The sequence below is a fragment of the Hirundo rustica genome, chromosome 1 (assembly GCF_015227805.2).
Source record: "Hirundo rustica isolate bHirRus1 chromosome 1, bHirRus1.pri.v3, whole genome shotgun sequence".
Taxonomy (NCBI): domain Eukaryota; kingdom Metazoa; phylum Chordata; class Aves; order Passeriformes; family Hirundinidae; genus Hirundo; species Hirundo rustica.
This window is the reverse complement of record NC_053450.1, coordinates 63,275,960-63,299,245: the sequence shown is the minus strand read 5'-3', so window position 1 is coordinate 63,299,245 and position 23,286 is coordinate 63,275,960. Positions and strand designations below refer to the sequence as shown.

At 40.4% G+C, this 23,286-nt stretch overlaps 1 protein-coding gene across 2 annotated transcripts in view; it reads right to left on the bottom strand.

Annotated features, from left to right (window-relative positions):
• ANKS6 (ankyrin repeat and sterile alpha motif domain containing 6) overlaps positions 1–20,989 on the bottom strand; it is a 40,548-nt gene extending 19,559 nt beyond the window's left edge. Inside the window, exons 1-9 of one of the 2 annotated variants that reach the window (XM_040079199.1) lie at positions 20,634–20,989; positions 16,763–17,262; positions 14,370–14,414; positions 12,524–12,728; positions 8,984–9,090; positions 7,365–7,513; positions 2,627–2,837; positions 2,006–2,055; positions 745–948 (exon numbers count right to left, since the gene is read on the bottom strand). In XM_040079199.1, coding sequence (XP_039935133.1) covers positions 745–948; positions 2,006–2,055; positions 2,627–2,837; positions 7,365–7,513; positions 8,984–9,090; positions 12,524–12,728; positions 14,370–14,414; positions 16,763–17,262; positions 20,634–20,989 — 1,827 coding nt within the window. Of the gene's footprint in view, positions 1–744; positions 949–2,005; positions 2,056–2,626; positions 2,838–7,364; positions 7,514–8,983; positions 9,091–12,523; positions 12,729–14,369; positions 14,415–16,762; positions 17,263–20,308; positions 20,442–20,633 lie in introns of those variants that run through there. The other variant, XM_040079205.2, reaches the window with a different exon arrangement.
• Between the last annotated feature and the right edge of the window lie 2,297 nt (positions 20,990–23,286).

Here is a 23,286-nt window from a genome sequence, read left to right as displayed (position 1 = left end):
AAGAACGCTGTCAAGGTTGTTTAATTTCCTATCTCAAGACAAACCACCTATTTTTCTTTTGGCTTGCACTTTCACTGAGAACACTGTAGAATCAGGCAAGCTCCTTCTATAAAACACAGAAAAAAATCAAGACTTTTTCCAGTTTTAGAGTACTTCCAATTTAAAGCTGTGTGCCTTCAAGTCCACTTGATCACTACTTGCTGCAATTTTATCTATTGCTAATCTTTCAGAATATTATGTCTGTATATTGCTCTTACTGATATTTCTTCCTTCCTGCTCAGTTCCTAAAAATTGAGCAATTTTCACACTTTTTTTCTGTCCCTGGTCTTTTTCCATATCAGAGCAGTTTCTACCACACTGTTGGTGGTTCTGGTTAACAGAAAAAAAAAAAACCCAAAAAACAACAACAACAACAAAACCAAACCAAAAAACCCCCCACAAACAAGCAAACAAACAAAAACCCAAAAAACAAAAAAAACCAAAACAAAACAAAGAAAAAAATCAAAACCTCCAAACTCCCCAAAAACCAAACCAAACCAACAACAACAAAAAGTTGTTTCATTTCATACAGAACTTCTGTTCCACTAGGTTCTTTCCATACAGACGTGCATTCTTCCTAAGCAGTACTGCTTAAAAGAACAAGCCATTGCTGAGACAGTGGGTTAAAAGTAATTTCTAATCAGAAACAGAGCAGCTCAGGGCCTGGGCATACCACAGTATTTTCATACAATTTAATTTGCTTACTATATCCGAGTTCCCACTGCTGTTAAAATCATGCTTGATTGCTCTCTGTGGCCAGGCAGTTCTCATCTGCTCAGCTTTGCCTTCCTTGCTGAGTCGGGTTCGGTCAGAACTCCAAAGCTCAAAGCTTGAGGGTGGTAAGAAAGGCGGTATCACCGCTTTCAGCTTATCACTGGGCAGCCTGGTAAATGGAGCACTACTCCTCAGCTGAGAGAGGGGAACAAAGAAAAGGTGGGGGAAAGAGTCACTTCTTAAGAAAGATTACTAGGAGCTGGGAATGTTTCAAAATTTTAAGTTCAGCAAAAAGATGAAAACACATTTAAACAGAACAGAAATGAGACACGAAAGTATATTTGAGAAATACAACACGTAATAACAGAGAGAAACCAATTAATATTGTGGCACTCCTCAGTATTATGCTTATTCATTTGATACAACGAATATAGTTCATTAAGTGGTAGAAACTGTCTCTTCCTTTACTGGGCTAAATATTGCTCAAGTTGACTTTAACAAGAATAGCAACCAATTTCTGAAGAAATAACCATGTAGTCCTCTCTGTATCCCTAGACAGGATGCCTGGAAACAGGGAGCAACTGCATGTTCCTGCTGTATGTATACTGCAGAAAGAGATAAAAAGACCACAACTGATTTTGCTCCCTGGAGTTCTGTCAGTCAGTCACATCAAAAGTTCTCAAACTTCTTATAAAAGAACATAAAGATAATAACCAGCCAAATGTAATGACATCACCAGGGAGTAAGCTGCAGGGGAATATAAAGCTACAGCATAACAGAAGAAGAAATAAAATAACACAAATACACCTCCCAAACTAAATATTTCATGGTTGCCTCTACTAGTAATTTCACACCTCCATTGTACCATGTCCCACACATATCTTCCTCACTTCATAGCGCCTGTCAGCAACTAAGCAGCTGTTCCATCTATTTTACTCTCATTGCTGATCAAACAAAGGTATGGGTAACTCTTGAAAAAAGTCAGTACAGCTTCCATATCACACTACTTTTAGTACTTTCTAGTCTAAGAACTACTAGTGTATCAAAGCCTGTCAGTTCCTGTCTAGTGACTATAAACAGGCTCTTTTTCCAGAAGTGACTTGGACAGGAGGCAAAAAACTGTAAAAATTATGAGAGCTACATGACCCTCTGAATTAGGCTAAAGACACCAAGAACACCGCAACATACCACAGTAATCAATAGTAAGAACACTGTAACATACTATAGCTATCAATATGAACACTTAACATACCATAGTTGTCAATAATTCATCATCCTTTTCTCCTTTTGCAGTGTTTGCACCTGAAAAGCACATAATTTGTTTTATTGTTTATATTTCTACTATTTTTTCTAAGGATAGCTCATTGTTTTTAAATAATCAACAGTTTTACCCTCAGTAAGTACACAGTATGAAGATTTCCAGTGGCACTGTCATGCAGCTCAGCTGAAGTTAAGCCAAATCTTACTTTGCATTGCAAACAGTGGGGGATTTTCATGGAGAGCTGTACAATTTCAGTAGATGTGCTTTTCAAGGTGGGTTTTTCCAATTTATCTTTTTTCTCAAAATTGCTTATTTATTTGTTTAAATAAATTTTCTTTCATCACATGAATAAGTTTATGGAAGATACTAACACTTCTCAGCGACCTGTCTGAATTTAATGGTGTGTACTAAAGAAGAGTAACATAGTTATATTAGTAGTTTCCTGCTTAAATGAAGATGCACTCAACATCAACAGTGAGTATGAACATCTCTCTTTCTATATACTACAAATAGGTTACATTTTTTCACTTATATTAAGCTAAAGAAGTACTAAACTAATAAATCAGAAATAGTATCATCCTAGACAAGACAACAAGACAGCTCTGCCTTTACCACTAGCTTTGTTATTTGTGTTCCAAGCTGTAGCAGCATCAAGGTTTCCAGAGGTGTCTGTATCACTCTGTGAGGCTACTTTTATAGTGGAATTTAATGACGGCTCGGTCTCATCCGGAAAAGGCACAAACTGATTAGAAGGAAATCCATGGCGCAACGTCTGAGTCAACTTCAGCTTGCGGAATCGATTGGACATCCTGCTCCACCAGGACTAGATTGATAAGAAGACACAACAATTTAGTTCCAAATAAAAGAGGAAAAGAAATGTGTTAACTAACCAATCCTTACAGCAGCAATAATTTTACTAAGGCGTTTTTGAAATAAACTAAAAAGCAATGCTGAAGTTGTTTGCAGTTACCAACAGAGTCCTTCATCATAATTTACATGTGTAATAATTATCTCTTCCCTTATTTTTCACCTGGCAAATATTTTAAAATGTTTTCCCACAGTATCTGGAAAGCCAAAGTCGACAGAAGTATTAGGGTAATTTGAATAGGGAATTTTTGTGGCTACATAGCAAATATTTAGTTTTCCAATTAACTTACAATTTCACCATCAATTTTTACTTTCTTAGGAATCAACGAACGGCATCTCTATTTTCTGCTTTTTAGAGGTGTGTATACGAGCTTATGTAATCTGCATCAAAGCTTCTTATCAAGATTTTCAAAATCAGTGGCAAACTGGAAAAGTTCTCATAGAATTCCTGTCAAACTAAAGATCCACAATCCACACAGTTCTGCTATACAGACAGAATGGAAACCAGAATGGAAAGACTAAAAACTGAAAAAGAGCAAGGCAAGGAAACAGCAGCTGTGAAAACAACATAAACCCTAGGACTATGTACCTATAACCCCCATCCATACAGATATCACATATGTGGAAACTGTTATGCAGAAGAACTATCTTTGCTCAAAATAAAAAATATTCAAATATTCACAGACTTGCACATTTTTAGAGGCAGGAAGTGCAAGTTGCTTCAAAGTCTTTAGCAAGACATTTCTCTAGACTATACCAAACCTATGCAACTTGCACCAAAAATTATGTGGCTTCTAGGTAAATCAGATTGTAAGTGCCTTCTGATTATTTCTTAGTAAAGTTTCTCCTTCCCTTTCTGGAACACTTTTTTAAAAAAACTCATGTTACAGTGACAACGTTTCATCACAGTAGCTTTAGGTGACAGCAAATCCAGGTAACAATCCCTTCTCACAATACATATTCAGCTCTCTTCTTGGCATTTAATATTTTTCAACTACTCACTGATATATGTCTTTGCAACTTTCTTATATGTATCCTCAGTATACTAAACCTTGTAGCAGAAGACCATTAAAAACATTTTATATCTGCACAGAGCATTAGTAATGTATAGAGTTCTCAGACCTCTGTATCTCTTTGGCGTCACAACTAATAAAGATTTATATTACTTCCAGAAAGAAAGATCTGATGAAAAAAGGCAAGAGAGACAAATAGCTCTGAGAAAAGTAAAACCAACAGTTCAGCATTTATTCACCTTCCAAAAGGAACTGGAAGTTCACCTAGTTTTAACACAGAGTACAATGAGCTTTCAAAAGAAAGTGCTTGCACTTCTTGGTTTTGGTCACTCAAGCTACCTTGCTTCTGCAAGAAAGATCACTTCTAACTGCCCATCATCTCTGTTCCTCCTACTCACAGTATTTCTGCTTCTTTAATACATGCTCACACCACAAACTACCCCGAAATGAAGTACAGCCACTATGTTACCAGACAAAAAACTACTGCTCTCTGGCAAGAAAGTAATGACACTGGAGAGCTTCATCTTGTCTTCTGGTGTTCACAGCATGATGGTCTGATCTCTGGAGTTTTTAGTTTGCTGTTGCAGGAGTTTACAGCCTCTCCATATACCCCTACCACTTCACACATGTACAGAAGCTGTAATGAAGGGCTTTAAATAGACTGAGGCATTCAAGTAACAAAAATTCATTTCTGGTTAAAAATAGTGTCTATAAAAAGGCTGAAATCTAGCAGCAGTGGGAGAAGGCAGCAGTATCAAAGAACTAGAAAAATAGTGTTGCCATTTCAGAAATACCTTAGACATTTGTAACAATGCTAGAAATTAAAGAGTAAGGGGGAGGACTGGAAATCTCTGCCCTCAAAGAATTTTAATCTAAAATAGAAACTGAATGTGATAATTCACACTGCTCTAATACTGACATTGAGAGTAAAACTTGCTGAAGAAGAACAGGCAGGAAGAAAAAAAAATGAAATAACATTTTTGCATATGGAAATGGGACAACTTTGTTTTTGAAGCTGTTGGGAGGAAACGGTTAAAATCAAATAGAAGGAGAGGGGGGCTTCTGCTCAAAGTGAAATTTCAGCTGGGAATGCTAAAAATGTAGGTGTGGAAAACTCCATTTATTATGCCTAGTGTTGTCCATCCTCTGCCTACTGGAGAAGTAGAATTCCTGTGTAGAGGTAAAACTCTCACAGACACGAAGCAGGCCTTCTGTTATAGGATGAACTAAGCCTACTGGAGCCTGGGTCCCTGTGTGTCTCTGGCACTCAGCCTTCTCGCTGAGAAAATAAATCTTCTTGCATTTTAGCTGTAGCTTAGTTGTTGCCTTTGTTACCCACGTGTTGATTTACACAGAGGCCAAGAAATGGTGAGAAACAAAACAGTTAACAGCTCTTGTGTGATAGAGGTGAAGAATGAGATCGTGGATATCCACTACATTATCAGCAGGTAAAGGAACAAGGGCCCATATTGTGCAGAAATTAAAAATGAAAGAAACACATCACAAAATAAAAAGTCTACTAGTTAACGACAAAAGTGATGGAAGAGGTGAGACTGAAAAGTGTTTGCTTTTTTTTTTTAAACTTCAAAAACAGTCTACCTGTAATCAGGTATTTTAGTATGAATATCCTTAACAGGAGGAAGGCAGGAATATATGTTCATTTGCTTAACAGAGTAAGAGTATTTAAATGAGCTTACACAAAATAAAACCAGATTAATTATAAGCAATGTGACCTCTGAACAATATTGATTACCTTCAGTAAAAGAGTATGGAAGAAGTTATAGAAATCAGGCAAAAGGCAAATATACAATCACTGGAAAAGGAAAATCTGAAAATTTACTGATCAAAATGCTTAACCTGAAAAGGCGTAACTGAAAAAACTTCATATGTCATCACAGCTCATAAGACACAGCCAGCAGAAGTTTGTTGAAAATAAATTCTACCAAATTAATCTCTTTTTGACAGAGTAACCAGTGAAGTGAGCAGAAGGGAGGAAAAGCTGGAAAGCAGCTTGACTTCAATAAAGCTTTTATTGTTATTTCATGTAGCATTCATCAAACAATTGAGAAAATATGGTTCAAGTAAAATCAAGTAACTGTTATGACATTGCCTTCCAGCCAGAAAATCTGAAAATACCATTTTTACCCTTTCTGAGTATTTGTAGGAAGAGTAAGATATGTAAGATACTCATGGTCAGACAGGGTGATTAGTAAAGCATTAAGAAGTGATGGAAGAATGTATTATATAGGCTTCCAGGTTATATTTATTACAGAACTATACAAAACACAATTTCTGCTGAAAAAAAATTGCTTGATTATGACTAGTCTAAAGAACCGTAATATTCTGTAGTTTCAAGACCTAATACTTAAATATTCCAGAATATTAAATTTGTGTCAATACTTGTGTGTATATCCTTATCACTGACAAATTTTTTTTTTTTTTCACCTCACACTCTTCTGTGACCCTAATTCAAGCCTCTGTGTCATAACACTGCAAGGGGTGCAATCCAATCCACTGTTGATCCGTATTCCATATACCAAAAGCTAATCTGACAATTTTCCATCTAAGTAAAATAGGTCCATCCAAACTGATAATGAAGTTGTATCATATTGAATAATAGCGTAATCATATGAAAATAATCACATATTCCTTCATAGTTAAACTGCAAGACAGATTTGAGCTGAAGCAGAACTTTAAATGGTCTTTAAAATTCATGTCAAAAATAGCCTGGAAATCAACATTTTTTCAAGATCCTAGTAATATTTATACTTAAAAGACAACATCGTGGACTCCAGGAAATTCTGAGGTACTCCTTAATTGAAGATTATTCACCTAAATAAACGGTTGCCTGGAAATAGGCAACAACAGCAACAACGACAAAACTAACTCTATTCCCTTCTCTTTTGCAACCAGTCAATGAAAGCTGCAGCATGTTTGTTTAGTAGGCATATACTTATTCTAGCTCCATGTTGTTTCCTACTGGACCACCACCAGTTTTAAGGATACAGCATACCAGAGGACATGTAAGCCTGAAGTGCACACGCCTCCACAATTCTTCATATTAAAATCCCTGCTATGATCTTTTTAATTTTCAACGTCAATAGCCTGTTAACATTTATGGCTATGAAGGAGTCTATCCTCTGTCCAGATTTAAAATTAAGATCATAATGAAAATTGAGTTCCAAACTATGAACATGGTACCTTCCACTTAATCATGATATCTATTTCAAGGCACTGAAATGCTTCAAGGCAATCTCTTCCCACTGCCTTGCCACCTGCAAAAAAAGGAAGTTAAATACATGCTACACGCCACAAAACCAGAACACACTTTCAACAAGGAATTCAGAAACACACACAACTCACCAACAAACCCAGTTACATATTTGATCCAAAACACTTCTTAGCAATTGCTTTCTCTACTTCTACATTACAGGAATTACTGAGTTTTTATCAAGAATGCATATATTTACCTTTAGGCCTCCTTTGTCATCTGGCAACATTGGGATATTTAAGGATTGCCTGCTTCTGGAACAAGGCAGAGATGATCTGTTGTTCAGTTTATTCTTGTCTTTATCTACTTGCATGCATGCTGATGCCAGTAACCTTACAAGCTCTGTGTCTAAAAGGAAGTAAATTAAGATAATGTTTGGCCTGCTTTGCTTTCCCAAATTACAACCAATGTACTGACACTTTCCCTGTAAATCCCATATAAGTAGCAATTGATCTACCTCTCAAACACAAAGCAGATGAACCCCCAAACTTTCTTTCTTGACCTATTTTCCCATGCCTTCTTCCGCCAGAGTGGGCTACAGTTCTATCATCTCTCTAAAGATATTTATCAATATAAATAAGCATGCTACTCAGCTGGACTCAGTCATGTGTGACCAAGGGAACTGCCTCCTCTCGCACTTTGTACAAATTAAGAACAATATTGAGATGCTCCCTTTTCTCACCTGACACAGAGGACAGTAGAAAAAAATGAATATTCTTTCTTCAAGTGTAGGTTGCAAGTAAAAGCTGAAAGGTTGGTTGAAAGTAAATCCCAAAGAGAAAGATGTTCAGCCTGGACAATGAAGGGACTGAAAAGAAATGGTAGGAAAAAAAGATGGACAAAACAGAAGTAAGAAAAAAAGTAAGAGGACGAAACAAGAACAAGCATGACAGGAGACAGGAAAACAAAAATTTTAAAAAAAATCTGTAAATCTGCATTTTGTACAGGAGTCAGGCAGGATTTTCAGAAAGGCAGAGAAAAGTAAACGAGAGAGAAAGAAGTAACAAGACAAACAATTTTGTCACAGAAGTTAGTTCTAAGATAATTCTCTGTATTTATTGTCTAAAATGTTGCACTATTAGCGATCTACTTTCGACATGGAAAAGAATCTGCTAGTAACCAAGACCACCATAATGTGTAAATTCAGAGATTTCATTAGCAGAAATGGGTTTTGGCTTCAGATAAATCAATTCAGGTACCAAGGGAAGTTAACAACAACAAATTATATATGTAAAACAAATTGCAACAAAAATTAAATGTGCTTCATTCAAGCCTCCCCAAAGCATGCTGCCTTGTCCTACAGCACTTTCACGTAAACAACCTGAAGCCTGAGGTGTGATTTATTCTCAGCCTTCACAGAACTAGCAGGAGGTTCAGCTAGGAGTTCCCTCATTCTGCTCCTACTGCACTCCCTTTGTCCTGTCCCTTTGCTGCTCTTTGCCAAGGAGCAATTTCTAGCTCCAGCTCATAGCTCTGTTCTAATGAATTCAACAGAATTCATTCTCTTTCTATAGAATACCAGTGCCCCTACAACGAAATGCCACTCAGCTGGCTCTGGTGACACAAACAGCACAGTTTTCAAGCATCTTCAGAACCAAAGGCAAGAGGAATGCACAAAATCTGGTATCCTATGAACATATACACTCATCCAACCAATTAACTCAAACCCCACCACTTTCAGACAGTGTCCTTTCTTGGTCCAGTTCAGTCTGGACATGCGAGGATACTTCCTAGCAACTGCAATGCATTTTCTAGACTGGAAGGAATATATGTTTGTTTATGTTGTACATTTCTCCAGAGCATTTTGAAATAGCATACCTGGATCATTCAGCAGCATTATCAGGTCAAAAGCTGTGTATCCATTTCTTGCACGAAGGTTGACATCCGCACCTTGATTTAACAAATACTTTACAACATTTTTGTTTCTTTAAGGGAAGAAAAAAAGCCATTGATCATGTTAAACAAGTAAATGAAGAAAGAAGCCCCCAATACTCCATTTTCAACCTTTTATAACATTGTTCTTCAGAGATCAGTTTTACATGTCCTACAGCTAACAGTGTAAAATTTGTCCACAAGCTCTTCAAAAGCTCCCATGAGTCCTTTGTCAGTTACTGTTTACTCACTACAAATTACATTACTCAACATGAAGTTAGCCTTAAAAGCCTGATTTGAATAGTCAGTTTCTTAAGCTGATCCTTTGGAAGTGATTGCAATATGCTGCTAAACACCTTTCCAATGAAAGCCATTAATGCCTAGGGCAGAAAAGCAGATGAAATGACAAAGGACATTTCAGTATTCATCATATGCCCTCACTAATACTTCAATGCAACCTCATTTTCTCAACTTGCACATTAAGAATTGCATACAGAAAAGCCAAATTGACTGAACATACCTTATAAACTTCCAACAGTACTTCACCTAATTACAGCTATAAATTATATAATTGAGAAGGCACATTATCACTTCCCTGAGGTGTTTAAAATGCAAAAACAATCAGTATTAAATGTCAACCAACACAAACACCTCCAACAAAAGCTCCTCAAAGCTAGCTGCATAAAAGACATTCACCATCCAGTTCCAGTTAGCCCTTCTCCCCTCTGATACACCTGAGTAAATCAGCAGGACTCACCTTTTGAGTTAAAAACAATACTTCCAATTCAGCCTATGAAAGAACTGAACAGACGACAAAGCTAGGGAAAATATATTTAATACAAAACTCTTGAGCAGTGACTGACATTGTATAAAATCAAACTCTGACAAGCATCAGCAACATAGAGGAAAAACATTCTCAAGCACCAACAGGTAACCGCAAATTCTAATAATGCTGAAAAATGGATTTCAACATCTCCATTTCAAACCATCATTTCTTATACAGATGACATTTCCACTCTGGAACTCACTCCAGACAAAATCAACCTGAAATGGAGGACTGTTACTCCTCTCTAACAAAAATTCTGCTTATTCTCACCACAGCTCCTCTGCATATTTTGTATTACTTTTCCCCTCTTCTTTAAAACTATCATCCTTCCATCCTGCTTTCCAGTTCTCCACCTTCAGAGCACACAGAGACACAATTTTTTAGAGCCTCTAGCTCAGAGAGACCTTGCCTGACCTCCTTCAAGCCTGAGACCCTTCACGCTACTGGTGGTGCTGAGGAAGGGCTAGCTGAGGCTCTGTGGAGGCCAAAGATTTCCAGATGTTATGAAAATTTGCAATTCCACATGCTAAGAAAAAGGTTCAGATGCAAAGTATAGAATTATAAGGATAAGTATTTATTTATGCACATGAGGTATTCCACCCACACTGGGACACTCCAAATGTGGCTTTAGACACAGGGCTCTTGTACACTTCAACCGTACTACCACCACGCATACCATGATTGCTCATCATAGTAAAACTTAGCACAGCAACTGTATTTCTGCAGCATTCATGCTGCTCTTCTATTGATCCAGATGTCCCTGGAGTCAGTCTTGCTGTCATTACTTACCTACGACACCAGACAACACTGAGAGGGTTTCATAGATGGTTGTGGTGCTGGCATTATCTTGGGTGACTAGGGGTATCTTTTATCCCTCATGGATAGCTCTAAGTTCCCAGGAAGTTACATCCGTATTTCCAGGGCTGGGATGTCCTTCTGGTCTTTTCACTGAGCCAGTGTCCCTTAGATAGCTTTACTTAAGCATGAACAATACCAAAGTCTCCTAAAATTCAACTACCTCAAATGTTAACCATATTAACAAAATTAACTAATGAAGTTTCATGACTATGAAGACTGGTATTAGGGAAAGGAATTTTCATAACCCAGTAAACTGAACAGCCAGTATCTGAACACATGCAGGACTGACCTTTGTGTGCGCTTCCACAAACAAGAGAAGTACCTGAGTACCAGCAAGGGGACACGCCAGCAGCCCTGCCCATCACAGTGCTCACTGCTTCTATTCCAGCTCTGTGCTGGCTGACTGCTGCTAAGTAAAGCAGCTGCAGCAGAAAAACTGATCTTACTGCACTTCTGTGGAATGTCTGTCACTACTATCAATAAAGGTCCCAAGAACTACTTCAGGAAAGTTTCACAAGGCAATGACAACTTGACCTCCTATTTTTCCTTTGTTGGCCTTGCATAGTCCCATGAGATCTGCTGACTAAAAATAAAATCTGGTGTAGAATACCTATATTTATACAATCAATGCACTACCACTGAAGAGACCCTTCACCTTGCTGAAGGCCTCATCTACAACAACGAAGAAAAGTTCATCTTCCTAAACTGAATATCCTGTACTCAGACAGGGTTAAGTATATGACAGATATCACATGCGAAGTACCAGCCAGGGCAATTTCTGAGGTCTGACTCCTAAGCATCTACTCAGATTTATGAAGGAGATTTACAGAAAATGACAATTATTTTGGCTGCATTTCCAAAAACGCCATGAAAACTATAGGCTGAACAAGAGAACATAGGAATGGTTTAAAGACTGGAAAATATGGCACATGGAAGGCTGATTGCCTTGAATTTTCCAGCTTCATGTAGGCTTACAACCATGGCAGGAGCAGTGATAGTATTTCACAATACTGAAAACATCAAAGCATGGCAGCAGCAATCTGCACCACGGCTCCTGGAGGCTGCCTGGAGCACTATGTTCCCAGTACTCACTGAGCTTGCTTCTGGTTCCCAAATGATCCACTCATTCTAAAGTCTAAACATCACAGAATAACCTGAGTTAGAAGGGATCCACAAATATCGCTGAATTCAGCTTCTGGCCCTGCACAACACCATCCCCAAGAGTCACACCATGTCTCTGAGTGCTTTGTTCCAACACTCCTTGAATCCTGACAGGCTGGTGCTGTGACCACTTCCCTGGTGACCTCATTCGAGTGCCCAACCACCCTCTGAGTGAATAACCTTTTTTTAATATCCAACCTAAAACTTGTCTTGACACTTCTGGCCATTCCCTTGAGAAGAGACCAGTGTCTGCCCCTCCTCTTCCCCTCATAAGGAAGTTGTCAACTGAAATGAGGTCTCCACTCAGACTACTCTCCTCCAGGCTGAACAGGCCAAGTGACCTCAGCCACTCCTCACAGAGCTTCCCCTCAAGGCCCTTCACATCTGTGTTGCCTTCCTCTGGATATTCTTTAATAGTTAAATGTCCTTCTTATACTGTGGTGATCAAAATGTGATTCAGATCTGCTCCAAAAAGCTGAGGGCAGTGCAAGAGTCATGAAAAACTGAGGTCATAAGTCTCTTAATTTCTTGTAAGACCTCTCTGCGTCTAGAGTCAGTATCAAGAAGGGTTTTTTTCCTACTGGAATGTAAAAAAAATTAAACTTCTTTATTGTTAGACACAAAGAGAACACGTATCTTACCCATGGTACGTGGCCTGCATTAGTGCTGTCCAGCCATGAACATTATCCTGCTTATCAATATCAGCCTTCTTCTCAACAAGGAGCTGAACAAGGGGCAGCTGTCCAGTTACAGCCGCAATCATTAAAGGAGATGCACCGTCAACATTGGTAATATTAACCTGACTCAGATCTTCATCAATGATCTCTTTAACCAGCTGAAAGTTTCCTGCAAAACAGTGATAAAACATAACCTAAATGTTAATTATTAGTACATCTTTCCAACCTACATAGAATTGCACAAGGCACTGTATTTTCCTCATTTTCTCTACCTGTACACAATCCCATTACAAGAACTATTTCCTGAAATGAAGACTAAGGAAGGCTGTATGAACTGCAGCACATCCTGCATGTGAAGATTCAAATAGGGAGTATTTCTACTCAACTGTCATGCAAGGAAAATTGATGCTGACGCACCATGATTTTTCCTTCAAAGATCCCTGTTCCATTTCCACAGGCTGCAATCACAGAATCAATGATTTTAAAATCAAAGTAGGTGGGTGCAAAGGCATTCTAAAAGGTGGTGGAGGCCATCCCTTGCCTTAACAGGTAGAATAATGCCCTGTCTCACACTGACCCGTAAGTTCCTCTCACAAAGACAGTTCACTGATTCTAAAAACCCTTACTGAGAGAATTCCACAACATCCTGAAGAGTCTATTCCGGTGCTCAACTTTCTTATATTCCAAATGATTTTTTTTTCTCCCTCCGGTATTTGAACTATGCCCCCAACAAAAAACTTCCCTACTCCTTGCTCAAGGGTAAAGTAATTTGTTGTCATTAGTCATCTTTACAGTTCTTTAAAAGTTAATCTAATTTTCAAGTTTCCACATAAAGAAGCTGATAGACACTTGAGTTCTTGTCTAGATTAGGAAAAGTATGAAATATTTTACCGAACATATCTGAACAAGGTTGTGGGTTTTTTTTCTAGATCTTGAAGTAAAATAATTCTAAAAAGCATATGAGGTAGCCAGGATTACCTTAAACAGAGAGCTTAAGCTCACCTACATCCTGCATTTTTTTTTAATATCCTATGGCAGGCAAAGGCAGGGAAGAAGATAAAAGAAGAAAAGAAAATCTCTGTGACTGTGTGAACCACCATAGGACCAGGGGCAGGAATAAGCAAATCATCAACTGCCATGCAAATGGAAAAATTTTCACCTTTATAAAAGCCTTCAGATGGTAAACTGCTTCATGGCCACTTTCAACTCAATCACAGGCACGAACAGTTTCCTTGGAAAGTCAGTCAGAATCCCAGACAAACCCTGCAGCCACCTGAATGCACTCACTGAAACTCACATCCACCAACACCACTCAGCCAATTTTTTGGAACAGGAATGATAAAAAAGCACAGAAATACTCTTCATATGTTCCAAATTGGTAAAAGACAGCAGGTGGCTTTTTTAACACAGACTCAGAGCACAGACTTCGTTAAACAGAAACCCTGGAACCTACAGAGACACCAGAATTTACTTTGAACCCTGGACACTCCTTAACCTAATGAGCTGCTTTTTCAGTGGTGCTGCCATCCATAGCCAAGTAAAAAAAAGCCAAAACCCAGTGTGCTGACCAGTATTCATTTGGCCCCTCCCATGATACTTCTTCTGACCCAGCACTAACATTGGTAAATCTCAAAAATCACAGGAGTACAAGAAGGCCACACAATCACTCTAAAAATCTAACAGACTTGATACTTTCCCAGGAAGATGTTTTGGTAACTCATATGTGAAAAGTGGGACCAGAAAAACTACATTTCCCATGCTCTGAAGTTAGAAAAACTAGACAGGGTGGAAGAATCATGGCAGTACTTACCCAGTTTCAAAGCATGAAAGACATCAGGTTGCCTCTTTTCTGCATCTGAAAGAAATATTAACATTTCTATTAGCAATCAAAAAAAAGAGCAAAAATTTCTAGTAGAATTTTTATAGGAAAAACTATTAAAAATTTAAAGTACTACAAAACATATGTTTAGGCATACATTTAATAAGAACAAAGAAAGTACTGACAACTTCTGTATTACCTTTGGGAAGAATGACTCACCTGTATGGTTCTCTGAGCAGAGCTAGAGCTAGAAACTATAATAAGACACCAGCACAGGCTTTTCAATTTCCATTCTCCATCAGGAAATTGTATTTGGAAACTCTTTTTTTCATGCTTGGGAGTCTAAAATATCCACTAAAGAACGACACTAAGGTTCTGTGGTCCGGTAAAATCCCCTGTATAATAATGAACACTCAAATAGCATGGGATTATTTTGAAAGGTGACTCAAAAGGAGTTTTACAAGCTGCTCCAGTTTTAATTCCTCTTGAGTATTTCAAGGTTAATTTGTGAAGGTCACAAAAATAATAGTGTCAATTTAACTACACCGCTTGCTACTTATGAATTAATATTCTTCAGTTCCCAGATAACCATCCCCATAATAAGAACTGTAATTATTACAAATTGTAATATTTTGAGTCAAGAATCATTCTTTTTGCATGGCTTAACAGTGCTTTGAAAATTCTGAAACTATGTAAGATGAGGAAAAAATTAGTGACATATTTTTCACCTTCTACTCATGGCAGAAAACACTGTCCTCTATTTTCCAATTACTACGGACAAATTATTACGGACAAATTATTACTACAGAATCAATGAGGTAACAAAATTTTATGAAAAACAAGGAGACACAGAGATTTCATGAGCCCAATTCTGGCACTTTTTTGAAATACAGAAAAGGTTTATGTTCACAGCTTCACTCCAAAGGAAGTCAGCTTAATATGCAGTGCTGGAGTGGATGAATACTCTCCTACATGCTGAACAAAAGCAATTGCTGAGAAGCTCAAAATACTCCAAGAAACTCTTATTTTAAGACCAGGAAAGAGAGTGATGGGTCCTACATCTTCTCCTGATTCAGAAACTGCTATTATAGAAGGAGCTGTGTGTATGAGCTCACTACTGTAAAACAGATTTCAAAAGACCAGTTTAGGAAAGGACCAGGCTCCATATGAAAACCCTGGAAGAGAGGCAGCTTCAGGGAGCAAGAGACCATGAGAAGATGCCAGAAGGAAAGAATGCCATCTGTGTAAGCCTATGTAAGGACAGTGACAGAAGACAAGTAACACTCAAGCCATTCCAGATAGGCTGAATTTGCTACTGAGAACAGCCGTGGGAAGAAAGCTGTTATCTCGTAGAAGGCAATTCGCCCTATGGCAATGGATCAGATGAAAAGTTCCTTTTTTCCTGTCTTCCATATGACAGAAATGATCTTTCTTCTTCACAGGATATTCAAGATTCCAGTGCTAGGAGGAGACCGAGGTATGGTCAAAAACCAATGCAGAAATTTGCGTGGAAGAGTAATGTTTTTACTCCCCTCTCTGCCCAAATGAGTTACCACCCTCCTGCTGATGGAAATTCTGCCTTAGCACAGGTCACAAACATTAAACTGCTTTAAAGCAAGTTCAGTCTCCTCAGAGCCCTTCAATACTTTAAGTCGTACAACCAGAGAAGGTTTTTCAAGATCCACGAGTATAACTCTGCCGACGCATACATTCTGCATGTGCAAACACATGGACACTAGTGAATCCCGTGGATCTCTGATTCTATATACTGTAACCAACACATCTGTTCCTCAAGAGACTGGTCATGAGCAAACATCTACAATGAATCAGTTCTGCCTGGCAGCATGGCTGTATACAAGCTCTAGAGTTCCAACTTAACCTATAAGCCAATATCTGTGTTAAGACCTTCTCTACAGCAGAAACAGATGTCTGATTTTTGTTCTTTGAAGTACAAAAGAAACTTGACCTGCAGGAATGACACCAAATGCAGACAACAGTTTTGGACACATCCACACGGCAATGGAAAATGATCTTTCTAGTGCTAGACACATCCTTATGTTTTATAGCAAGCAGTCCAAAGCTAGAAAAATCAGCTCTTCCAAACTCTCTTCTTAAATACTTCCCAGTGCTGGTTTGCATAAATATCTTGAAAAGTGTCCCCAAAACAGCCCCATACAAACAGGAATCTTATCCTGCTAACATGGAAAAAATCTGCTGAAGTTAGGCACTCATACCTCAGCTGAAGTAGGTGTGCTCACTCCAACATTTTCAAAATCCAGCTGCAAATTATAAAAAGCATCATGCCCATACAAAATAAGCTCCTCAATTTCAAAATACACAACCAGAACTGCAAGAAAGTGAAACAGAAAAATCACATTCCATACCTGCCTGAGGCCTGATCGTTGTGAGAGATTCCAAATAGTCCTTCATGTCTTTGTGTTTGAAGCCAACAGAGATTTCAAAAGGTGTTTTATGTAGTACATTCAAGTGATCAGGATTGGCACCTTTCTCCACGAGCTGCTGTGCCAGGCTCACCTTTCCACTAACAGCTGCCAGCATTAAAGGACTCCAGCCCATCATCTTTAGAGAGTAGTTACAATCAGCTCCCCAGTCTAGCAAGAGATGTACCACTGCCTCATGTCCATGCTGAGCAGCTGCCATCAGTGGAGTGATATCGGGAAGGTCGTCTCTGCTGCTGCTAAGTACATTTGAGCTAAAATGGTCATAATTGTCCACAAATGCTCCAGATTCCAGCAACAATTTCACCATGCTGACGTGACCGCCTCTGGAGGCCATTGTAAGGACACTGGCTCCTAACTTGTTCTGTGCATTGAGATCAGCACCATTCTCCAGCAAGATGTGGGCCACACTCAGATGTCCAAACCTTGGGAGAAAGAGATATGGAGGAGCATTAACACCTCGGATTGCAAAAACTAACATACTCTGAACCTAGACAACTTTGTTACCAAATCTGCCTGCTGACTAATATGTACACTGTGAGGGAACATACACACACCTCTGAATGTGACAGCGGGCACCTCGTTGGAGGAGAGCAATCAGCTGAGGACTGTAAACTAAACCATTCCACATGTACCAGTGACCATGCTCATAAAGAAGGCACCTATTGAAGAGGATGGTCTGCTCAAGGCAGCAAGGTGCCAGCCTCATTTTCTGCTGCAGGGCACCAACTCATAGCTTCCGTGAACCAGAGTGTCACTTTCACCCTCTTATTTCCACAGCTGTATCACATTAACAGATCAAAGCCAGTTTGTTTCCAGGGTTCTTTATTAAGCACCCTTATTACTATTGAAAAACTGGACTAAAAACTGCAGAGTCAGTGCTAACTAAGGGAAAAAAGATCATTTTATCAACTGGAGAGTCAGTCTTTTATATTTGCATTATCCCTTGTTTTCCAGTGAACCATCAATGAACTCCCACAATGGAAGAAGACTCCGTGAATACAGATGTGCCAATGAAGCTCAAAGAAGAACATGGTGATTGGCCATCACTGTTGTAAAGTTAGCTGAACTTCCCTCAAATACCAAGGAGTCCAGAGGTGATCTTCAAGAGAAATGGCTTACCAGTAGACTGGGACAACTGGCCATGTGAATGGCCTTCCCTAAAACAATCAATGGAAAAAATTCTACTCCTCAGTCAAACAGACCAGCATGGGGGAAGCACCTACACAGTTCAGCCCAACACCGAGCACCAAAACCCAACAAACAGAAAACTAATTTTAAGAAAGTAAGGTGCTTGAGTTGGCTTCCAGCCACATATTCGTTCCTGATAAGTGGGGATATCCAGTGCATAAGCTGACACAAGCAGGCAGCCAGAACAACCACAAACTCACTCAGCAAAGAGTAAACTTGTTACCTTGTGAACCAGGGGATGCCCAAAGCAACACACAGGCATAGATACAGAAGTGGAGAAACCGGCACCATTACCAGTTCATGCTAAAGGACCACTGGCCTGCAGTTCACACAAGGCTTATCAGAATTATTCCTGGCTGCAAGATAACCTTAGTGATTTACAATCCTCCTCAACAGTCCTGTGGTTTTTAACCCATTCCTGCCATCATCCAGCATTGTGATGATGAGCATACAGGGACTGGTAAATGGGAGTGCCATGGTGTTTTGAGATTTGACTGTCTGTTGCAGTTGCTATGTCAGGCTCATGCTATGATTTCAAGAGACTGCTGTATTACAAGGCTAGATTAAAATTGTGTAATATCAAGTATCTTCCAATAAAGAAACCTGGCACCAAATCCTCCTTGTGTGGAATACCTATGAGAACTTGGTCGGAGTACTGAACTCTGACATCGGTTTTACCAGCAACCCAGTTTTGATATCACTTGACTATCAGAGGCTCTGCTAGTTTGCCAGTAAGCAAAAGACAAACATGTAAGCCACACACACAGCCAGACAGTTATCAGTGAGAAAATGGCAACTCCATACTTTAATACAAGATGTGTCAGTCGTGCTCTTGTTGCAGGCATTATACACTAGTATATGCTCGTGCATATTGTGCTTAGCACAACCCTGAAGGCAGCCTTTGTACACTAAGCAAAGCAAAAGTTAGTCGAGAAAACCCCAAAGAATGCTTCTAACCACTGAAAGCAACCACAAGCCCCAAAGTCCTTAGCTTCCTTTCAGAAAGCACACAATTGCAGGAGGAAGCCTCTGGAGCCTGTGTACTCCCTAGGTCTACCCTGGTACCCTTCACTGCATCACCTCAGTAGAGCCTGCAAACCCTGCACACGGTTAATTTTATGTTACCTCCTGTCCAATTGCAATAGAGCTAATCACAGCCAGAAAATTAAACAGCTACATAAGTCTGAAGCCTACCTTTGTACAAACACCGTGTTTCCTTTCTGGTTATCCATTCAAAAGAAAAGAGAAACATGCTCTTTTACTTACACTTTCCATCAATTTATACAGTACTTTTCAAATGTAAGCCAGTAATTTCTTGAAATCAGTGAGAGAGTTATAGCTATCTGACTTTATTGTTTTTAGGGAATGAGCAGATGGTTTTCATTAAGGGTGAAAAAAATCTAGAACTGTTTCTGCAACTTTTTTCCCTTTTTTAAAACCAACATAAAATAACCAAATTGTTGAACCTTGTCTTCCTTGCTCTTACTGGGTAATCAGCTGTGTGACTCATTCTTTGGGAACTTTCTATGGCCATTAACTGAAAAGAGAAATGTTGACATTGAAATAGATGCTTTTCTTCCAAGTATTTTAATGTTAAGAAATTAAAATTAAAAACAACAACAACAACAACAACAAAAAAAAAAAACAAAAAAAAAAAAAAAAAAAAAAAAAAAAAACACCAGAACAACAAAAACCATTTCTTCTCTTGATTAAGCATTCAGTTATTAAAGGACAGCAATGCCCTCCAACCCTCCAAAACATGCCTGTGAGCCCAAGGTGTGCTTGTAGGAATAAAGACAAGCACCAACACCAGCATTAGCAACACGGGAACCTTCCACAGCCCAGCAGTGGGTTACGCAAAGCAAGCATCATCCATTCAGAAAACAACCGTTTTGTCATTAAAAACGCTCAGCAATGATTTTCCCTATTCTCCAGCAAGCGACCTAGGCAAACCTGGACAAGTCAAATGAAATGAATTGCTTCTGTTCGTTTCAGCATGTTTTGCGTCAGACATAGTTTTCAACAAGAAAGACACACATAAGAAAAAAAAAAAAAAAAAAAAAAAAAAAAAAAAAGGTAAATTAAGTAAGGCTACGTGCATATCATATACCTATTGTCACAGGGAAGAGCAGTGTTTTGTGTTCACGTTATCTCAAATTTTGTGCTGGCTTAACCAAGAAACAGTGCGCACTGTTTCAAACACCACATTCCTAACATGAAAAGTTTCTAATGCCCCAGGATAACCCTTAGCCAATTCTACACCGGACAGCCCCTCCTCACCCACGCTACTCTGGACAACCCGGGACTCCACCGGCGACGACAGACCGCGGCCTTCAACATGGCGCCCGCCCCGTCTCCCACGCTGACTCGCCCGGAGTTCCCCGGCGCTCCCGGGCGCCCTCCCTCGGCCCGGGGGCCGCACTTCGAAGGGCGAGAGCCGAGCGCCCGCGGCGGCCCGGGGGCGGGGAGGTCAGAGGCGCGGCGGCCCTCCCTCCCTTCCCCGCCCCGGGGCTGCCGCCGGCTAGGCCGATGCTCCGCTACGAGGCGGGATGGCGGTCGGAGACCCCCACCTCGGCCCTGATCCCTCCCTCGCTCTCCCCCGTACCTGGCCGCTTGCATGAGGGGGCTCCATCCGTAGTGGTTGCTGCTCTGCACCGAGGCGCCCTTCCGCAGCAGGAACCGCACCAGCTGCTCGTGGCCCCCCGCCGCGGCGAACTGCAACCCCGTGTTGCCGGCCTCGTCCGTGCAGTCCACGGGCACGGCGGGGGTCGGCGGGGACGACGCTTCGCCGCGGGGCTCCGCCGCCGTCTCCTCGGGACCGCACGAGGAGGAGGAGGGGGCTGCCGGGTCGGCGGGGCCGCCGCCGGGCATCCCCAAGAGGCGTCGGGCGGTCTCGCAGTCGCCCTGCTCGCAGGCGCGGAGGAAGAGTTGGACTTGCGGGGGAACCCCGCACTCCCCCATGGGCAGCGCTGCCGGGCCCCGAGCGGCTCGGCCGCCCGCGACCGCCTCCGCCGCCGCCGGGAAAGCAGCGGGGAGGAGGGGACTCGGCTGGCAGGAGGAGGCCGGCCCAGGGCGGCCGCAGCGCCCCGGCCGTTCTCGCACGGCGAGAAGGGGGAGCTGGGCTGGGCCGCGCTCTCCGGAGCCGGTGAGGGTTATCCCAGCCTGGGCCGGGGGTCTCGGCGCCTCTCCTGCCCCGCTGACAGCCCCAGCGGTGCCCCCGCGCCTCGCCCGGCCAGCGCCTGTGTCCTCACGGCTCCTGCCCCCTTCGCCAGAGGAGTTCTGCCCTCTGGGCTGCGGCTGTTTTCCGCGCCGTTAGTGACTGCCACGCAATTAAGTGTCTTTCTGCCCGGGGTCATGGCAGCAGGCCTTCGCTGTGGGGCTTATTCCTTCTCGCCTGACACAACAATCCCTTTTTCTTGCTTCACAGCGCGACTTCCTACAGCCTGGCGCGGACCCTCTGTCAGCCCCACTGCGTTTACACGATACTTCAGGCTTCATTTGCACCATCGTACTTTGTCTCTCCCTTAGCTCCAAAGCGGTCTCTCCCTTCAGTGAGATACAGGATTCGAAGTTTAATCGCTTTCCCTAAAAACACCCATTCCTCATCTCCTGACAGTGCTGATTAGTCTTTCAGTTTAAAACCTTTGTGAATAAAATGTGAATTTCTTGTGTGTCTTCAGTTTCAGCAGCCCAGGAAATCCTCAAATCTTTTCTAGGTTAAACTGATTTACAACATGTAAAGAAAGCAACGCAGAAAAGAAAAATCTTGAACTTTGTCCCTCAAGGATATAATGTTGTGTCCCTGTAAATTCAGACAGGCAATTTTCTATGAAAATTAGTGAATTCAATGGCCAGACAGGGCACTTGTTACAGGGTGGAAGATTTGGGGATGAGAAGACCAGGAAAACTTAAAAGGAGTATAATAAAACTACCAAATGCCACTAAAATGTAGCAATCGCCTGGTTTTAGGCAGTGGCATCCTTATCTACCAAGTTCTACAGCCTTTTGGCTCATACACTGGCAAATTCTGATTGCCAGACTATCATGGCAAAGGGCCAAACAAATTACACTTGAAGAAAGTCTACAGCAAACATGAGTCTTGGATGCAGTTATGGACAATTCCTTTGGCAAAGTACCATTCATAGTAAAAAAAAAAAAAAAAGCATATTTATCATTACAGAAATAATAGAACAATTTCCTGGACAGGTCATATATTTAAGGATACTTCTTTCATTATGGGTAATGTGTTAATATTTAAATATATGTTGCCTACATTTATGTTAAACAATTTCCTTAAGCATCAAGAAGCTTACAGTAGCCATCATCAGAGTGAAGATGCATGGCTAGGGAGAATTTTGGTCCAGCCAAAATAGCGTACAGCCATCCCTACATTACAACAGTATTAGGAGCTTGCCACTGTCAATAAAGCTGGGTGGTGCAGTTTACTCTGTAAGATTTCAGAGCCTGGAAGAAGGGAATGACAAGAGTGATTAATGCAATACATTATTCATGATTGAAGAAAACTGGGTCATACTTACCATATCAAAGTGCATGCTTGGATATGGTGAAATTAATGACAGGATCACTCCAGTTTATCTTTGAGATAAGCTACAGAACATGTTGATCCTACAAATTTATGTTATGTAGCTGATGATTATGCCATCAATTTCTACGAATGGTTTGAAACTCCACACAAAGATATCACAAATGTAATTAGGAATCTATTAGCAAAAGATGCAACACTTACTTTAAAAAGTTTATAAGACATAGAAAATATTTGATGGAGTTTAAAAAATGAGAGGAAAAATTATTTGTCCTGAATTCTGCTGCTGTCATCTGATGGTCATTACCATCTTCAGTTGACATCCCAGGCATTTATACTGGTAAGATCACTCAGGGATTCCTGTCACTGACTGACACTCAAGACGAGGAAAAATAACCAAATTTCTTCTGAAATTAATAAACTGCTATGGAATATTGTCCTGGATGGTGCAGTATCAAGCTCTTTGGAAAATACAAGACTTGATTTCTTCACCAATAAAAGAACAACCTAAGCCTTTCAAACAATTCATTAGGACAAGATAATTGAGAAAACTTAGGTTGGAAGATAAGATGGGACAAAATAAAAGCAAGATTCTCAAGTGCAGATTGTGTGTTAGTTGTTCAGAAGATTTGTCTAAACTTCTTTGTCCAGTCAGTGAAAAATGCATTGCTTTTGACAAATTTATTCACATCAGTTCTGTGCTAATTGCTGTCAT